Raw genomic sequence first — 19,776 nt, forward strand, 5'->3', positions numbered from 1 at the left:
TGAGATCAAACTGCCCAATATTTGACCCCTGAACTAAAATGAGTTTGACATTTTGTATTTATTTATTCAGTCTATTTCCGACATGGTTACATTGACTTTTTTTTTTTTTTTTTTTTTTGTACATGCCGAAAAAGGAGACGAGAGAAGCGGTTTGCTTATCTAAGTCCCGTCCCCTGTTTTGAACACAAAAATGTACATCAAAGCTTGTCTCTCATGCCTGATGTAAAGTGATAATATGTTTGGATTCCATCAGATTTGCTTGCGTGAATATTGTGTGGCCCCTCCAGAAATTCCATACCAAAATTGCCTCTGCTTGTAATGATGCACATACTCTATAACAAAAAGCCCAATGGACCTAATCAAGGGCACTTGTTGGAGTTTTTCCACTTTCCTTTAAAAGTTTAAGTTGCAACAATTCCGCAATAATTCTATTTAATCATGTGAACAATAGGATTTGATGAAACCACATTCAATCAAGGTTGCTGGTGCATAAATTCCAGAAGGAAATCTGAGCATGTGGACCTGCAGCTCTATTTAAAATCTAGTTTGAAATATGTCAATAGGAGTCAGAAGCCAAAATATCAATGATCAAACATGTGGCATAAACCAAAAGCTAATGATGTCTTATTTCATATAATTGTGTATAATAGCCTGCACTTTTGCTTCCCACTGTAGCCAGTCATTCTTATCACCCTGTTATAACACACTCCACCTCCCCACCAACTGAGACCAGAACATACCAACTCAGAGATGATGGGAGGGGGCTGGACTGCAGCGTCCTCTCTACATCATCTGTCTGCACACACACAAGCTGCTGTAGGATGAATGAATGCCCCCAGCTGACATCTGTGCACAGGTTTAAAAGCCCTCTCTGCTGCGGGGGGCTCCCACTGCTGCTGTTTGGAGCTTTTAGAGCTGTCATCACCTCCTTGTGTTTCGTGGAGTGTTGAGCCAGTCTGTGGAGCTGGCTGAACAAAGCCATGGGAGAGAGAGAGAAGAGAGAGAGGAGGAGAGAGGAGAGCTTCTGGGAAGAAATGTCTCTCACTGACTCTGTCGCCTCGACAACGGGGTAGGAAAAGATGGGAGGGAGGACCAGAGGGAGAGAAAGCATGAAAGAAGAGGGGAAAACTGCACAGTGTAAACAGCTAATACATGAGAGTGAAAAAGGAAAGTCAAATTGTGTGTGTTAGTCACTATGGTGAGGTCTCCTCTGGTGCCGCTCTTTCTCCTGCTGAGTTATTGACTATGACAACAAAGCAGTGAGTGATTTTTTTTTTTTTTTTTTTTACCCCTTATGTTAATGTGAGGAGCAGATGAAGTTTAGCACATTTTAGGTGGATGAAGAAGGCCTGGTGGCTCTACCTGTGATTCTCCTCTCCTCAGGTAAGTGTCTCCACATCTGCTTTGACTTTATGATGAAATGTAAATGCAAATAATGGTTAAATAATAGTAACCAGTTACGCAGGGGTGAAGACAGAGGAGGCGTGTTTAAAATGTAAAAAAAAAAAAAAAAAACTTAAATAAATAAAAGTTTTTAGATAATAAGATTTATAGAGGTTTTTTTGTTTTTGTTTACAGAAGCAACAACCACTGTTGTGTATATATATATAAATAAGTAGATATTGTATGATGCTTTATACGTTGTAAGCCTGTGCTTTTGAAAGGTGTGCAGGTATGCATCGTCAATGCAAAAAAAAAAAAAATATCCTAAGTTCCCATTATGTGAAAACAAAAGGGAGATCTGCTTCTGAGCTCTCATGCTTAAGCGATATATATTAATACATCTCTGGTGGTGAAATCAAATGGTCCTTTAATGAGCTGGTATGCTGGCTGAGAGCAAGGAGCAGAAGGCAGCATGTGTTACCCATACTGTGTAAAGATGAAGAGGAGGTGAACTGTGTGGAGGGTATTTTTGACCAGCTTTCAGTTTTCAATGATTCAAACCTCCTACCTTTATAGACAAGATAGAGACACAGAGAAATAGACAGCAGATCAATAGGAGAGCTGGATGAAAAGCACACAAGGAGGGGTCGCTGAGATGGAACTGCTCAGATCTCTCACCTCGACACAATCCACCAGATGTAGAGAGAGGTGACAAACCTGTCATTCAGAAAATCTTTTTTTACTGGAAAGAAATACTCACACACACAACATGCTCAAGTGAGATTGACGTTTTATCAAGATTTCTGTTTCCAACTTCTTCACACAGGGGGAAAAAAAAGCAATAAGATCCTGGTCTGTGCTGCAGAGCTCCTTCCATCACACACGCACACACACACACATGCTGGTACGGCACTGATACCTGAGCTGGGATTCCTTTTTTTTTTTATAAATAAAATCCAAAAATCCTTAGAAAGTTTCCAAGATATCCAACATATACTCCCACATCTATCCATATAGAGCAGGGGTGTCTAAGTTTTAGTTCAGGGGCCAAATACAGAGCACTTTGATCTCAAGTGGGCCATAGATTTAATACGGGGAAATGAATAATTTCAACATTATTTTTCATTAGTTTACAATTCTACGTACATAAAGTACAAAATATGTAAAAAACCAATATATCAGGATCATCACTTTAAATTTCGTTGATTTTGTGACCAATTTCTATTTAATTAAGGGAAAAGTGATGTCATAATTTGAGAAAAATTGAAGGATTTTGTATTGTTTAACATTAAAAATGACAGCAATCATGCGATATAAGCACGTGAGCCCCTGCAAATATTGAGTTTCATTTCCTCAATGATTCATGTTTTCTTTATCATTTGTACTTTTTTCCTGTGGGCTGAATTGAATGCTCCAAAGGGCCAGATTTGGCCCCCGGGCCTCGAGTTTGACACGTGATATAGAATGTCCTTTTTCACAGTATTATCTGTATCTTTTTTTATCATTTGATACTTGTTGTCTTGTTGCTGCATCACACCTGAACACACGTCTCCTATCTGTCATTAACCAAGTCCTGATATTAACAAGCCATTTTTTGGGTGATGAAGAGTGCAGGACAGGGTTCCTCCAGGACTAAACCAGACGCTCTCTCAAACACCTACTGGTGTTCCATTGTCGTGTGTGGTTGGTTTGAATAAATTATGTATTCCTTGAAGCACAGAGAAGCCATTAAGATAATATTTAGTCTGGACGCAAATAGCCTACATTAAAATCAGCTTTCACAGTAAATGTATACACAGAAGAACATTCTATTGTTCTTCTGCAGCCGCACAGTTTAACTGTTTGCAGGAAAAAAACTGCAGAGTAAAATACTCCTGACAGCTTGTAAATGTGATTTCTACAACAGGCTCAACACGACTTGCAGTGTGTTTCAGTATTAAGAGACGGTGCAGTTTTACTGGATGTGAAGAAGAGTTGGACTTCAATTGAGAGACAATGATGTGTCTCAGGTTGTGCGTTGCTGTGGTAATCTCTCTACTGCTTGCTGAGCAGCAGCTTAAGCCTTTTCACCCAGAGCAAAAAAGATCTACCATCATGTCTCCTGTGCACAGAGCATATCTTTATCTAACAAGCTTTTTTTTTTTTTTTTTTCAAATGAAATGACTTTGACATCCAGACCACTAATCAGAGCATTTCTGATGCTGTAATTGCCGCATTTGTGAAACAGCCTGTGTGTGTGTGTTTCTAATTCAGTATTTTTTTCATCAATACCAAACTGCAGTGAATCATTTGTCACTACAGATGTTTGAGCTATACCTTTTGTCTGTGTGACGGCTGATATCCCCAGGATTTCTTTCTCATATATCCTCTTGTCTACATGCATCTTCTCATCTTGTTTCGATGAAAGCATGGCTTGTCAAAAAAAAAAAAAAAAAAAAAAAAAAGCCTTAGAGGCAGCGAGGATTTATAACAGGATAGGAGAAATCTAATTACTAAAATTAGTATTGGTTTTCAATTTTTACACATTTTAAAAACAGAACTGTGTCTCAGACTTTTTTGCAGTGACTGGCTCCAAAATTGGTTTCATCTGCTAATTACAAAGAAACACATTGGTAGATTTGTCTAATGGCCCTGCATAAAACTCTCATTTAGAAATCATAATAGATAATGGTACTACTTCCTGTAAACTAGAACATATTATTTCTCTCAAGAAATATCAGACAGCGAAAGAAACTCTTCAATAAAAGGTTTCCCCAATAATAATAATATTAATAATATAATTACATCATCATTATAATTTACTCTATTTGTTTAGTTGGTTTTTTTTTTCAGAAACTCAAAAAAGAGCCGACATAAACCATTCATTCATCCCCATTCTGGTGGTGCTAAGCTACATCTGCAGCTATAGCGAGCCTGGACCAGTCTAATAGAATTAAACAGCACCCCATGAGCTGATGCTTTTGTAACTACAATAAGTCTTAGTTAAAGAACTTCTGTAGAGGATAGACTACAGATTAAAATTCTATAAATCAACAAGACTCCCGGAGTTCATTTTTATCCTTGAGGTTTATCTCCCAGTATAAAGTCTCTCCTTTTTGCCTTGATAATTCCCTACAAATATTGATTAAATGTTCTTTAACTTGACTTTTGCTTTTTATGATGGATGTACCCCTCACCTACGGAGCCGATCTCTGCGAACTTTTGCACATAATCATGATTCAGTGTCTTACCTGGCTGACCTTAAACTATTGCTCCAAAGTGTAGAGATAAATTGCAGCAGTTAGCAGCCTGACTGCCACTGGAATGCAAACAGTCTGCAGTATCTCGTGTGTGGAGGGAAGTGACACCTATTGACAATATTATTAAACCAGCCCTGCTCATCAGATGACACGAACCCAATCCTATTCTGCTCTGTTTGATGTCCCGTTTGCTCATTTTTCTTTATCAGCGATTAGAGATGTGAGATGAATTCATTTGCTGCAGATGTGACATGGTTACACTCTCCTATTTACTGGCAGACCCACCTCAAATATATCGACAACACAGAATTGAACCACAGCTTTTATCCCGTCTCACCTCTGAGTTCCTGTGACCTGCATCCTAAATCAGAGCTCAACCTCCAATTTTTCTCTCCTCAGCTCTCTGAGAAAAGCAAAAAAAAAAGTTTCCCCTTTCAATTTTCTCAATACAAGCTGCCAGAGCAACGGTTTTGTGTGTCAAAGTTTAAAGGCAGACTTAATCAAATTGAATTCCCCATTGTTCCAGGTTACTGTGCTCAACTTTGGAAGTAACTGTGTCCCTTTGTCTGCACTGTTTGACTCACAGTGCTGTGGTTGGGTTCTTTTGAGTTGTGAGGTGTGCAAGTAGAGGGTTGTTGGTTAGAATCCATAAAACAGAATAATTACTCTATAATCAACACCACCACTGTGAAGGCAAATGGGATATTGTCCCACAATGGTGTTTCAGACGGAGAAGTTTCGGTAACACTTTACGTGAAGTTTTATACATAAAGGCTGACATTACGCTGTCATTAGTGTGAGTCATGAAGGCTGTCATTGAGTATTGTTCACTAAATAATCACACCTTTCACTAAATTATCACACTTTTGATGCTCTGTTGGCATGTTTAGATTGGGTTAGGGTTAGAGTAACAATCAACACTTAATGACACCTCATTCATACGACTTTTTCACTTTCGATACGATTTCGATTATTTATTTTGTAGTGTGGAATGTTAGAAAAGGCTTGATTATTTAAATAAAAAACAGAGCCATTTATTATAAACCAATGGATTACATATAATTAACCTTTTAGAATAAAAATATTTTATAATCGAATAAAAGAAAAGAAAAAAATAGAAGATACAGTACATCCAAAAAAATAATGTATATTATATCGGAGATTTTAGATGCAGTCCCATAAAATCCGATATTTGTTTTCTTGCTGATATAGGACCAATATCTGATATCAATATCGGATCGGGACACCCCTACTCATTCATGCTAATGACAGGTGTCATCTCATAATAATGACAGCCTAATGTCAGCCTTTATGTAAAAAACTTCAAGTGTTAGCGAAGTTTCTTTAATAAGAAATAGAGTAGGCTAAACCTAACCATGTCACGTGTCCCTGACAGGTTTCAGCATGGAAGTGGAGGATGAACTCCCAGTGTTTCAGAGCAGCTGGGGAGAAGATGTGGAGCACGAGGAGGATGAGAATGAGCAGCAGGATGAGGAGGTTGGAGAGGCCAGTGCAGCAGGACACAGTTGCTTCTCTGGAGACATCCTGGTGTGTGGACTGTGGAGGGTGGTGGGGAGTGTTTACACACAGCCTTGGGCCAGTGCAGTGGTTTTAGGAGCAGCCATCCTGCTGCCATGTGCCCTGTTTGCCTACATGCTTCTCTACTGCCCTCCTCTGGATATTGACCTCTCGTACAGTGCCTTTGAGGTCCACAGTCACTTCTCTGCTGAGCGCTTTGATGCCCTCACCATTGCCATAAAAACCCAGTTGGGCTCCTGGGACAGACGGAGGCGAGACCTTGATAACATGGCATCTGAGGCCCTGCAGGACATTCTGCTGGAGGAACTTGCAGAAAAGGGAATGTTGAATAGAACAGGAAATGAGTTTAGGAGGTCCACCCCTCTTCTAGATACATGGAAAGATCTTGATTTGTTTCAAACTAAAGGAATTAACAGCAGTGCCAGAGAACAAAGAACATTTCAGGATTCTCCTAATAGGAGGCGCAGGTTTGCCCCCAATTACTACTTGCAGAGCCAGGCCCTGTGGAGGATTGAGCTGGTGTTTGTGGCCCAGGGACAAGGTGATCACAACATCTTCACCACAGAGCGCCTGCAGACCATTCACCATGTGGAGCGTCTGCTCATGCAGCACCCACATTTTAATCAGTTCTGCTGGAAGCCCCTGGAGGTGCTGAGGGATCTGCCTCTGGGGCCATCCTACTGCTCACCTCCCAGCTCTCTCCTGTCTTACCTCTATCCCAGTGAGAGAGTGGGAAAGATCTATTATGACGGCATGGGTCCAGACCTGGCTGATATTCAAGGTATGTCATCAGCAGAGGCTTCACCCAGGATTCACTGTAAAGTCTGACCTGATTCTCCTTTCCTGTACTCTTCTGCTTTAGGTTCACTGAGTCTGGCCATCACCCACCCCCAGTTCTACTGGTACGTGGATGAGAGTCTGTCCCCTGAGCATCTCTCGTCCACTCTCTTACGCAGCGAGATCCACTTCGGAGCTCCTCTGCCTTCCTATTACTCTCTGCAGGACCGAGCAGATGAACAGAGGGCTCGCTTCAAAAACTTTGTGGTTCAGTATGCAGACATCCTGGCCAAGCAGTCTACCAGGTCTGGAGGAAAAAGGACACATTGATATTTATCAAAGGACATTGTCAGTTATATCAGCTTTAGGTTTCAGTGCAGTGTGCTCTGAATTTCTACAGATACGATTTCATACTTCTGTATCTGTCACAGTCAGGTGAAGGTGCTCTATGGGGGAACGGAGCTGTTTGATGACGAAGTGAGACACACCTTCCACAATGACATGATGCTGGCAGTGATCAGTGGTGCCTGCATCACGGTGCTGGTCTACGTCCTCACATCCTTCTCTGGTATGGCAGGACCTGCTTTGACAAGGTCAGATCTCATTTTTAAACTCCTTTTCTATGGTCTCCTTACAGTGTTCCTGACGTTCTTTGGACTGACCAGCATTGGACTCAGCTGCCTGATGGCTCTGTTTCTATACCACGCTGTCTTTGGTGTGAGATACCTGGGCATTCTCAATGGAGTGGCAGCCTTTGTTATTATTGGTATTGGTAAGTATTCAAAGCCCTGGATCTCCCATTACAAATATTTTCCGCCAAGGAGGTAATATTTTCACCAGCGTTTATTTATTCATTTGTTTGTAAGCAGGATTACATCAAAGGTACTTAACAAATTTGGACAGACTTTTAACCAAAAATAGCCCTTATGTAATGGAAGATCTCATTACATTTTAGAGGGGATCCAGATCAGTATACAGATTCTATTTCTTATCAGAAATAATAAAAAAAAATATCTCGATTGGTAATTGATCGCAATTTGACTCAGTTATGTCGGGTTGGTTCCTCAAGTACCCCACTGGATCAGATACAGATTGCGCGTTTTATTGCGATTATTCATTAAAAAATGGGGGTGCTAGTGTAAATTTGGACCTACAGTGCTGTTAGTCATGAGTATGGAAATTTCTTTGAATTCTTTAAAGTGTAAACAATCATGATGCCATGTTCAAGATCACTGATCTAGATAACCAATATCTGCCAACATCTGGCGAAAACAGGATATTTGGCGCTTAAGGGAGGTTTGCGCTCTCTGAACGCTATTCTTATTATATTATTGCAACAACCCAGCATTAGCAGTGTAAAGATGACCTGTTTAAACGAGTAAACTCATGTTCTCTATGAGTGGGTGAGCAATCCTACATTCACCCACTAAGTATTTCCCATGTTTAAATGAAATTCAGTCACTTAATGTTCCTTCATTTAAGGCACAGTCATAACCTGATCCACCAGGACATACAGTACAGTATAGACTGTTAATGGGTAAACAGAATGGTGAATTTGTCTAATGGTGCAATAACTGTAGAGCTCCACAGCTTTAAAAGCTGCAGTGTCACTCCATGGAGAAGCAGGTCCTTGTACAGGCAGCCAAAAAAAGAAAGAAATAAATGGATTGTTTGTTTTTGGATTTTATTTGATTAGGTGTGTGAGAAAAAAAAAAAGCTAAATAAAGTGATCTGCCAGAGGTGAGACAACGTTTAATGATTGTGACTCTGCTCCCTCATAACAGCTCTTCTTCGACAACTTCTTGGCAGGTCTAAGCACTAATCGTTTTACTGTCAGTCATGTCAAGGATCGTGCCCAACGTGGCAGTTTATTTCTACAGTTTTTACGTCATCCTTTGCTGTCACATTTTCATCCTTAAAATGATTACATTTTACAAACTAGATGTAATAAGTTAGTATGTGAAGGTTGTAAGTCATGCAGTCCACTCTCTTTTCAGATTTGTGTGCCCTTACAGAGAGATAAACATTTCACTCCAAGAAATTAAACATTTGTATTGGTTGTGTAGCAAATCTTTTTCACACTTTTTTTGTTCATGAATAACTATTTTCTTTGCGTTTTAGGTGTAGACGATGTCTTTGTGTTCATCAGCACCTTCAGACAAGCCTCTCATTTGCATCAGCCTCGACAGCGAATAATCTACACTATTAAAACAGCTGGTCGAGCTACGTTCTTCACGTCCTTCACAACTGCAGCAGCCTATGCTGCAAACACCTTCTCTCAGGTAATATTTGGTCAAATAGAAGAGAAAAACCAGTTTCTGAGAGGATAAATGAACCCCGTGTAGTGAATGAATAGAAGTGGCTCGCTCAGCAGATGGCCGCTCTAATGTGATAAGCAAAAATTGAATATTTTAGGGTCTCACAATGTGCTCGGTTCCACTGATGCTCAGATTCCGGCTGTGCACGACTTTGGTCTATTCATGGCCCTTATTGTCAGCTGCTGTTGGCTCTGGGTGTCTGTGTTGATGCCTGCAGCTCTGTGTATCTGGACTCAGTGTGTGGAGCCCCGTGAACACACCTGGGTGAACTGGTAAGCTGTTGTTTTCTTAGCTTTTTGTTATCTGTGGTGGCACAGGCAAGATTTCGTCCTTTCTGGTGTCTTTTTTTTTCATTCCTCCCAAAAGCTGGAAGTGGTTCTCTGGCCTGTCAGTGAGTCACAGCCCTTTGTCTGATGAGGATGATGACGTGGCACTCCTGTCAGTGGAGATGGAGCCAGGTGAGATTGCCATCTCCATTGCATTGAGTGGCTTACAGACTGATTATTGGAGTGAATCCATGCAGGCGCCGCTTAAGCCTTTTTACATTTGTCTGTAGATCTCTACAACACAGACGACGACACAGCCATTCTGTCCCTGTCAGTGGAGACACCTATGTCACCTACAGGGCCGCAGCATGTTGGGGTGGTGAGCACAACCCTGCAGTGGACCCTTAAGAATTTAGTGGCAGAGCCAGTCGTGCGGAGGCGGAAAGCTGTCCTTGGTGAGATTTCACTCAGGCGTTCACGGGATCAAAAACGATTTACAGGAAAACAAACCTGTTTAATTTGGTCTTCAAGGAAACTCTCGACTGAATTTAAGCTCGTACAAAAACTTTTGAATAAATGTAGTAATCTCAGTTTGTCCTGAGGGGGAATTATCCTGTCAGAGGATGGGTGTCTCATGAAGTATTCATCCAGGCTCTTCACAATTGATCTTTGCCTTTCATCAATTTCTCTTCACCTAATCACACCCTTCTGTCTGCCTTTGTTTACCACTTTCCTCCTGCTGGCTAGGTGTCTTCCTACTGGTTCTGCTCTTATCTGCCAGCTGCTGCTGTCTCCTGAGGCCGGCCACGCACGCCCCCCTCCTTTTCCGCCGAGATACAAACCTCCAAACTCTGCTGGCTCTGAGGAGCAACCTCAGTCGTCAAGGCATCTCCTGCCCCATGTGCTCAGGTAAAAGCCCACAGCAGGGATTCAAGCAAAAACCCTTCAACAAAGGTCATACAATAATGTAAAAACCATGTCGTTTCTTGCAGGTGTTTTCATGGAAAAACCGCACCCATTGTACACACACACGCCTCCATCTACATTCAGAGTTTCGACACATAGACAGAACAAAAGCATGACGACCCTCCATGCATCTCAAAGCTCAGTAAAAACAAATGCAAGCAGCAATCAAACAGGTGAACAAACTCTTTTTTTTTTCTGAAACACTTCTGTGGCATTCCTAATTATTAATTATTCTTTGAGCAGATGATCAAAAATTACATCAGGCTGATTTGTTGCAGAAACCTTTTACGAGTGCTAGCGTGTCCTGGATTCTGATACAATGACAAAAAAATGAAGTGAACTCATACAATATTATTATTTTTTATTAAAAATTGAGAAAACAAATTATTTTATAGGGTCAGACAATCAATCTTTCAATTCAGACTGAACAGCAAAATTTCAATGATTGCTTTTACACACTTGTTCCCTCCTACAACCTATTCAGAACCCAGCTACCCAGATTTTACCATCTAGATGTTTATGTGTGTATAAACATGTTCAAAGCTGCATATCAAATACTGACATTACAATAACGTAGCCTGCTCGGATATATAAATACATATGATCATGATCGACAGACTCTTCTGTAAACAACAGGCTTATTTTTTATATCCTCCTTTAATAAAAAGTAAAAAAAATAAATAAATTATAATAACCCCCCAGGACAAATGGCTAAAGAGACTGAAATAAAGTCTGGTTATAGTGTTTTCCTGTGTAAAAAGTAAATAAAGACACTCAATATGTAAGAGTTACAAAGAAGTAACTCTTCAATGCTTAACTTCGACTGTCGCTGCTGTACAGAGGGCCGAAACATTATACACAGTTAAGGAGTTGCAATCGTTTGTGATGTTCAGGGTTGTGGTCAATTATAATTGTCATCGTGTAATTGATCATTAATAACTATTATGGCGTAATTATAATTGTAATTTTAAAAATCTTTTGCGGTCGTAGTCGTAATTAAATTGGAATTGAGTTCAGATAATTCACTATGTAATTGTGATTGCCATGAAAATTCTATAAAAATGGTCAATTATAATTTAACGCAAAACTGTGGAACCATGTTACAGTTCTATGTACGGTTCTACACATATGTAGTTAATTATTAAAATACGTTTCATATCAAACCTCCCCACATTTTACCATTTAAAAAAATATTAAAACCTATATTTTTGTTTATTTGGAAGCCTAAGAAGGTAATCAATAGATAGGAAATAAATTAGATGATGGATAATTGTTATTAGTGTATTTTACAGCTGATTTAGCGCCCGTTAGCATTTGAGATGCTAACAGAAAGCTAACACAAGAGGAAGGTTAACTTTTGTTAGGTTATTTATTTCAGTGATGAATTGTAATTGAACTTTAGTAATTGAGATTGTAATTGTAATTGACTTTCTGAGGATAAAAAAAGAATTGTAATTGAACATGGGTAATTGATAATGTAATTGTAAATGAAAAATGTAATATACCCCAACTCTGGTGATGTTTATAACTAATACAATATGTGACATTTTGTATTACATGGTTTTAAATAGTATTGTTTTGTTTAATTATATACTGAACGGGTAGATCCTGATTCAAGTGTTTAGAAGAGAGAATTATACCCAACATTACCCGTCACAGATTTGTCCTGTAGTGACATCAGACACAGACAGCGTTCATTTTAAAGGATTATTATCATCCAGTTGTATTACAGTTTGCTATCAACTACTTTCCAGGCTCTTTTGTGACAGTTTACATATCCAAGTTAGACCTGGGAGCCTCCACGACACTTTACCGTTTCTCCCTCAACACCAGCATCACATCTCCATGGAAGATGTGTAGCTCAGAGCACAATGAAGTGGCCTCATTTCAGGTTTGTAAGCAGAAAAACATCAACTTTTGTTTACACGACTGTAGTGTTTACTCTTCATACTGTGTTACGTGTCTCTAAAGTGATTTAATGTTAATCCAATTTCATCCGAACAGGTGTTTAATCAGCCTCACCTCAATTACTCCACCCGGATGACCGTGTGTATTTCCCGCGCTTATCACCCATATCCCAGCTGGATGCTCACATCCGCCTCGTGTGATCCACGACATGGCTGGACTCCAGAGTTTTCCTTTTATGTGGCAGCTGCTCCTCAGCAGCACAGCAGGTAAAAACAACAGGTAAACACCTAAACATGATAAACAGTGATAATATATTGCTGTCTTCCATCGCTAAGGCAACTGTACTTTGCACAACGCCGTCTGAGACCTCATCCCAGTCGTGTGTGTGTCAGCCCACCTGGATGTCGGATCAGTTCTGGGCCTGATGGACACACACAGGGAACCTTCTACACCCCTCTTCCTTACAGTGAGCAATGACCCACTACTGCATCAAACGGTGTTTGGAAACTTGCTGTGTAACATTTATGACATTTTGAATCACAGATTAATTTCTCCAAATATTCTTTTCTTTTTAAATCATTTCTCTGTTACAGTGTTTTTCCACAGTACTGTAGAGCAAGGGTTCTCAACCTTGGGGTTGCGAGTCACTGGGAGGGGGTCGCCAGATGCCTTTAAGAAACAGTTTGAAGAATTTGAGCCCATTTTTGCTTATTTTTACCACTATTTCTGCAACTCTGCCAAACATGCCACATTTTAAGATATTTTCACATCACTTTTTCTTGCCACATTTTTGCTCCTTTTAATACATTTTTGCTACATTACTCCAATTCTCCCACTTCTCTATCAAATTTCATTGCGTTTTCTGCACATTTTTCCCACTTTCAAGACATTTTTGGCACTTCTAAACCCGTTTTTGCCTACTCTAAACTTTTAACCAATTTCTGTAGTTTTTAAAATCCCATTTCACCACCTTTTCCTCCATTTTTGGTCACTTTTAACCCATTTTATTTTTGATTAAAACAAGAATTTACATCTTTAAGATGACTATATATGGAGCAAATAATACTAAACTTTCTGGATAACAGTGGATATTATTCAGATAAATAAATAAATGTGTTTAGGGCAGATTCATAGAACAATGTACCATCATTTTGCTGACTGTAGGCCCCACATAGCTCTCCCCTTTATTCCCTCTTATAGATGGCCCTGTCTCCACATGATTGTTCATCACTGTTCATGTCTGTGTTCCCGGTCCCCGGTCTCTGGAACCTATATTTTGGGGGTTGCGGGCTGAAAAGGTTGAGAACCACTGCTGTAGAGATCAAAATGTTTTGCTCTAGACGACGGTCTATAGCAAGATTACTATTGCAACAACACATCATCAGTAGGGTAAAACTAACCTGTCTCACGACTGTCTAAAAAATGCCACTTTTAATAGATTTTTTTGTATTTTTCTTTTTCTTTAAAGATCCATCCTTTGATGCCAAAGCAAAGCCATCCAAAACATTTGGCTTTAATCCATGCGGCAACGGAGCTTGTGGACACCCCGCTGTGCGCCCGCTGGTTGACACGGGAGCAATGGTTTTTGTGGTGTTTGGGATACTGGGAGTAAATCGAACTGAACGCAAAGATAACCATGTTATTGGAGATTTGGTAAAAGTCATCATTCAATCTTTAAAGACAAAAATACAGAACAAATTTAAGAAATACCTCATTTGATATGTCTTCATTGGTTTTATCTTCAGGGCAGCATCATATTGGATCCGGACTTTGACATCTTCCAGGAGATGGGACACCTTTGCAAAATCTGTAAAGCTGTCAGTGCAAATAGACAACTGGTGAAGCCAGGCGGAGCTCAATGTCTGCCCTCAGGTAACACACACATGACACGCTGTGTCTACCTGAGAAGAGGCAATAATTGTTTGAGTAGACGGTGATGATGAGTGGCAGCTCACATTGATCTTTACTCTCTTTGATAAATTTTACTGCATCAATGTGATGGCTGCAAGATTCTTCTTTGCCAGTTAAATTGGAATTCTAAGCAGTTTTTGGGTCAAACAAAAGGTAGAAACAGCTTCTTGTTTTCTTCAGGCAACAAGCTGTCTTCCATCCTGCCTCTGCTCCATCCTGAATGCCACTCTCTTCCCCAACCCAACCTGCTCCCAGGGCAGCTCTCTCACGGAGCGGTGGGAATGCATGGTGGGAAGGTTTCTTGGCTCTCCATGGCCTTTGAATCTGTAAGTCCTTTCAGTTTTCAGCTTTTCTTCTTTGTCATGAACAGGTTTAATGTTTGTAAACGATTAATGGGGGCACTTGTGTTACTGGTATTCAAAAAAATAGTAAACAATTAAAGATGTTTGTCCCATAAAGCAGTAGTATAGGTGATAAGCATGTCAAAAAAGTCATAACGAATAGAAGCACAACACATCTTGCTGAGACTCACTGTTGGTTGGTAAAGGCACATTCTCATTGTTTGGCCTGATACTCCTCTGATACCCATTGGCAGAGGTTAATGTAATAAATTACAAGTACTCATGTTACTGTAATTGAGTTGCTTTTATGGGTTACTTGTACTTTTTTGATTATATTTGTAAATCAGTAATTGATTACATTTCTACACCAAACAATTACTGAGTAAATTATTATTTATTGAACATAATCCATGTGTTTTTGATCAACGCCCAGCCACTTTCTTTGGTTCAGGGAATAATAATGATAACCAGACCACTCGGAGAGCGCAGACCTCCACCAAGTACAGCACGAGTACCGGGCGGGACATACCACACAATGCACTTCCCTACCACTACTACATTACCCATAAGCCACTGTGCATTACCCATAAGCCACCGTGTATTACCCATAAGCCACTGCACTTAAAGGAGCAGGCTCGGGCACAGCTCCTATTTTCCTATTTTTTTTGGTATTTTCTCAATTTTGGTAATCCAGAACATCACCAACATTGAATCACCTGTTCCTTGTCCCATTATCAACAGTTCCTGAAAATTTCAACCAAATCCGTTCATAACCTTTCAAGTTATCTTGCTAACAGACAAACAGACGACGAGACAGACAGACAGATAGACAGACCGACAGATAAATGCAGGGTAAAACATAACCTTTCCGCTCTGCGCTTGGCAGTGGTAATAATAATAAAAGGTAGTTTTTATATAGCGCTTTTTTTGCAAGGAGACTCAAAGCACATACAGAAACCATTATACATTCACACCAGTCACACCCGTGGTGGTAAGATACATTGTAACCACGGGAGGCAGACTGACAGAAGCGTGGCTGCCATTTCATGCCAACGGCCCCTCTGACCACCACTAACATTCATGCACAATTCATACGAGGCAATGTAGGTAAAGTGTCTTGCCCAGGGACACATTGACAATGACTTGGATTGAGCAGAATTCAAACCTCCAACCCTTCGGTTATTGGACGACCCACTCGAACACTGAGCCACGTTCGCCCAGGTTGGGGTTTCTACCAATTATGTCGTTACCCACGTGGCACAGTTTTAGAGGTAATAAATGTATCTATACTTAGAGCCTGAGAATGTTTTTATTTTGAATTAAATCCATTGGTGTAATTTTACTTTTGAGTACAATTTCAATTAAGTAACAGTACTTCTACTTGAGTAGGATATAGCAGTACTCTTTACACCTCTGTTACCTATCGAGGATAATTGATATCAGTTTTGCCTCTCCTCTCTTATAGACCACGTACAAAGGAAAGTCCTCCTTTCAGACCTATTCCGACTTCCTTCAGTGGGAAAAATTCATCCGAGAGCAGCTGGCCAGCCTCCCTCAGTCTTCTGCACTGCAACGAGGTTTCCAGACCTGTGAACATTGGAAACAGATTTTCACAGAAATCATAGGTTAGTGATGTGTGGTGTGTAAAACAAAAAAGCCTTTTTTTCTCTCAGCTTCTCCTCCAGGGATGGATAATCCTGATGAGGTGCTTTTCCTACAGGTGTAGAGAGTGCACTCTGGAGCCTGCTGCTGTCTTTGGCCATCTGTTTAGCAGCCGTGGCCGTGTTTACTGCACATCTACTGCTGCTGCTGCCCATCCTCATTACCATTTTAGGTACGAGAGAGGAAGGGATTACTTAGAATGTTTGTGTCTGAATATCTGAATATCTCACTGAACTTGTCTTTAATTGAAACTTTTAATTTATCAGGAGTAATCTGTCTGGTGGTGGCCGTCATGTACTGGCTGGGATGGGAGATGGGAGCAGTGGAGGCCATCTCTTTGTCCATACTGGTTGGATCCTCTGTGGATTACTGTCTGCACCTGGTGGAGGGTTATCTGCTAGCTGGGGAGAGCACACCTTCTACACCCGACCATGGCTTGGTAACAGGGTTTTACATTCTTCTCTCACAAGCTAAATGTTTGGAATTCAGACTGAGAAAGGTCAGAGCTGTTGAATATTTAGACTTTATTCTCAGAGATAAAGTTTCTGGACAAACTCTGTTAGTATCGGATGTTTGTCCTTGAGGTAATAACCTGTCTTCTACTATGATACATATGTATATTTTTCTTCTTTCTTTCTGTTGATTATCAATTAAACAATAAATAAGGCACATATTTTATGACCACTTTATCCGTGATCATTTATTATTTCTTTGCTTTTACATTAAAACTGCTTCTACTCTAAATTCCCAAACTGAATTTTTTCCAATAAGAATTGGAGGACAAAGGATCATCAGCTTTTCCTAAGGTTTAATTATGTATTAAACCAAATATATACATTTATTTTTGCGCAAGAAAAAACATGCATAGCTTTTGTGAAAAGATTGCACTACATGTAGTGTCAACCTAAAATGACATTCCCATATTGTGCGAGGAAAGAGGGTGATTAACATATATCAATTTTTTCCCCCCACCACTATATAATACAGCCATTCTGTAGAGATGCACTAACATGAATAGTTTTCAACATTTACACAAAACATTGATTTTTTTTTTCTGTAGGAGGGCAAAGGGTTTTAAAAATGATATTATTACTTATTATTGATATAAACATTAACATTTTCCAGGAGTGCCATCTAGGATTGAGTTACATTTCTTACATTTAAAAGACTTAACTATTCTATTATTGCACAATTCATAAAATTCATGATGTGCTAATAATCATTTCTGAAAGAGGAACTGTTCATAGGGAAGGTTTTAATGTATAAAAGATCATTTTAATATATATGTTAATATAAAAGATGAGTTCTTAAAGAAGGAATTCATCACACTTGAAGACAAGATAAGAAGAGCTATTAGGTCGATTGTGTAACCTAAATTAATATAAAAGCAGGAATGTTCCTAGGATTTAAAAGATTAGGTTACTTGCTTTTAATATTTTAAACAAACAAACAAACAAACAAACAAACAAACCAACCAACCAACAATCATGAACATTGAGGCACATTCATTTTCATCTTAAAAGTTGAGTCTATGTAGATTTCTTCCTAAATTCCAAAGAAGAAGATTGTGTTATCTGTTTAGTGTTCCTTTGGGGTCAGATAGGACCTTTAAGTAAGAGGCATCAAAGGTCAAAGGTCTCTGGGAAAAGCAGCATTGGGAGAAGGGAAGTTTTGAGCCCAATTTCTTGGGTTCTGTTCAATGTTCAAAATAACATTTTTAGGTATTTGGAGAGTTTGTTAGACAATAGAGTTTTGTTCCTGGTCATATTATGGAATTAAAGTTTACAATGCAGTTATCTCTTCATTAGTTCTACATTTCCCACCCTCAAAAATGACACTTTTAAATGCACGTCAATTAATTTTGTTTTTCCAAAAATACAATTAACAGTTATTTGGGATGTGTCTATATAAGAACTTCACTTCTAATCATTGGTATTCCTTTGTTTCCAGACCATTGCATAATGTACATGTGTGCCACTGTTCTGTGTGTAGGAGCATGGAGCTGAGAGGCAGAGGAGGACTCTGGAGGCAGTGAAACATGTGGGTGTTGCCATAGTCTCCAGTGCCGTCACCACCGTCATCTCCACCATCCCTCTGTTCTTCTGTGTCATTGTGCCGTTTGCCAAGTTTGGTCAGATCGTGGCCATCAACACGGCCGTCTCTATTTTCTACACCCTGACGGTGACCGTGGCCATGTTGGCCTGCGTCGCGCCTGCTCGCTTCAGCAGAAACCCTAGAGCCGTGTTGAAGGCCAGCCTGGCAGTGATGGCAGCAGCCGCTCTGGGAGCGGTTCTGTGTTGGGTCAGCAAACAGCTGGGTGCCATGGCCTGGCAATCCATGGCTTCTTGATGCTGCTGCTGTCCTCCTTCCGTGCACAAACTGAGTGTCTGGAAGAAGCATCAGATCTTATACTTAACAGCACAAAGATGTCAAAATCCTACTCTCCATTACACCAGGGGTTCTCAACCTTGGGGTCGGGACCAAACATAAGCGTCGTAAGACACTTGGAGGGCGTCACCAGATGTCTTTAAGAAACTGAGAATATTTTTTGAACAAATTGAGCTCATTTCTGCTTGTTTTTGCCCCTTTTTCTGCAACTCCACCAAACTTGCCTTATTTTAACCTCTTTCCGTCACTTTTTCTTGCCATATTTTTGTTACATTTAATGCATTTTTGCTACATTACTCCACTTCTGCCAATTCTCAAATGTCATTGCCTATTCTGCACCTTTTTCCCACTTTCAAGACATTTTCGGCTCTTGTAAACCCTTTTCAGTACTTTTCCTGCCTAATGTTGCATATGTTGACCCATTATTGTCACTTTTAACCTCTTTTCACCATATTTCATGCTTATTGTTGCCAACTTAACCACATTCACGATTTATCATGCCCATTATTTGCTAGTTTAATATAATTGTTCCTACTTTTTTCTGCCACTTTTAAAAGTGTCTGTTTTTGGCCACTGTAATTTGCACCTTTTAGCTAATTTCTGTGGTTTTTAAAATCCCATTTCATCACCTTTTCCACCATTTTGGTCACTTTTTACTCAATTTTTTTCTGATTAAAACAAGGATTTACATCTTTAAGATGACTATATACTATGGAGCAAATATAATAAACTTCCTGGATAACAGTGGATATTATTCAGATAAATAAATAAATGTGGTTATCTATTCATAGAACAATGGACCATCATTTTGCTGACTTTATGGATGCATCCCATAAAGCTCTCCCCTGTATTCCCCCTTATAGATGGTCCTGTCTTGTTCCTGTCTGTGTTCAACACCTTCAGGTGGAGTGGGGGTCCCCGGGCACCTTTATTTTGTGGGTCGCTGGCTGAAAAGGTTGAGAACCACTGCATTACACATTACATTTCTACTTCAGTGTTCATCCATGGATTCAAACCACACTGCAAGAGGAAACAGTCAAATGAACTTGTTGTGGTGGTGCTGACCTTTCATAGGTGG

The 19,776-nt window shown here is 39.8% G+C and overlaps 1 protein-coding gene across 2 annotated transcripts; it reads left to right on the forward strand.

Annotated features, from left to right (window-relative positions):
- Nucleotides 1–979: 979 nt before the first annotated feature.
- On the forward strand, nucleotides 980–19,217 carry disp3 (dispatched RND transporter family member 3). 2 transcript variants are annotated; one of them, XM_028458553.1, is made up of 22 exons: nucleotides 980–1,198; nucleotides 1,314–1,383; nucleotides 6,019–6,942; nucleotides 7,024–7,243; nucleotides 7,370–7,506; nucleotides 7,576–7,710; nucleotides 9,060–9,220; nucleotides 9,389–9,528; nucleotides 9,623–9,714; nucleotides 9,813–9,977; nucleotides 10,270–10,431; nucleotides 10,515–10,661; nucleotides 12,243–12,379; nucleotides 12,493–12,662; nucleotides 12,732–12,862; nucleotides 13,865–14,049; nucleotides 14,142–14,268; nucleotides 14,488–14,633; nucleotides 16,114–16,273; nucleotides 16,369–16,482; nucleotides 16,577–16,749; nucleotides 18,303–19,217. In XM_028458553.1, exons 3-22 carry the CDS (start codon nucleotides 6,027–6,029, stop codon nucleotides 18,657–18,659), a joined length of 3,975 nt encoding a protein of 1,324 aa, XP_028314354.1. In that variant the 5' UTR covers nucleotides 980–1,198; nucleotides 1,314–1,383; nucleotides 6,019–6,026; the 3' UTR covers nucleotides 18,660–19,217. The 2 variants fall into 2 exon arrangements, with proteins under 2 accessions (XP_028314354.1, XP_028314353.1); XM_028458552.1 differs by having other exon boundaries at nucleotides 980–1,383.
- Nucleotides 19,218–19,776: the final 559 nt, after the last annotated feature.

The sequence above is a fragment of the Gouania willdenowi genome, chromosome 9, assembly GCF_900634775.1.
Source record: "Gouania willdenowi chromosome 9, fGouWil2.1, whole genome shotgun sequence".
NCBI lineage: Eukaryota > Metazoa > Chordata > Actinopteri > Blenniiformes > Gobiesocidae > Gouania > Gouania willdenowi.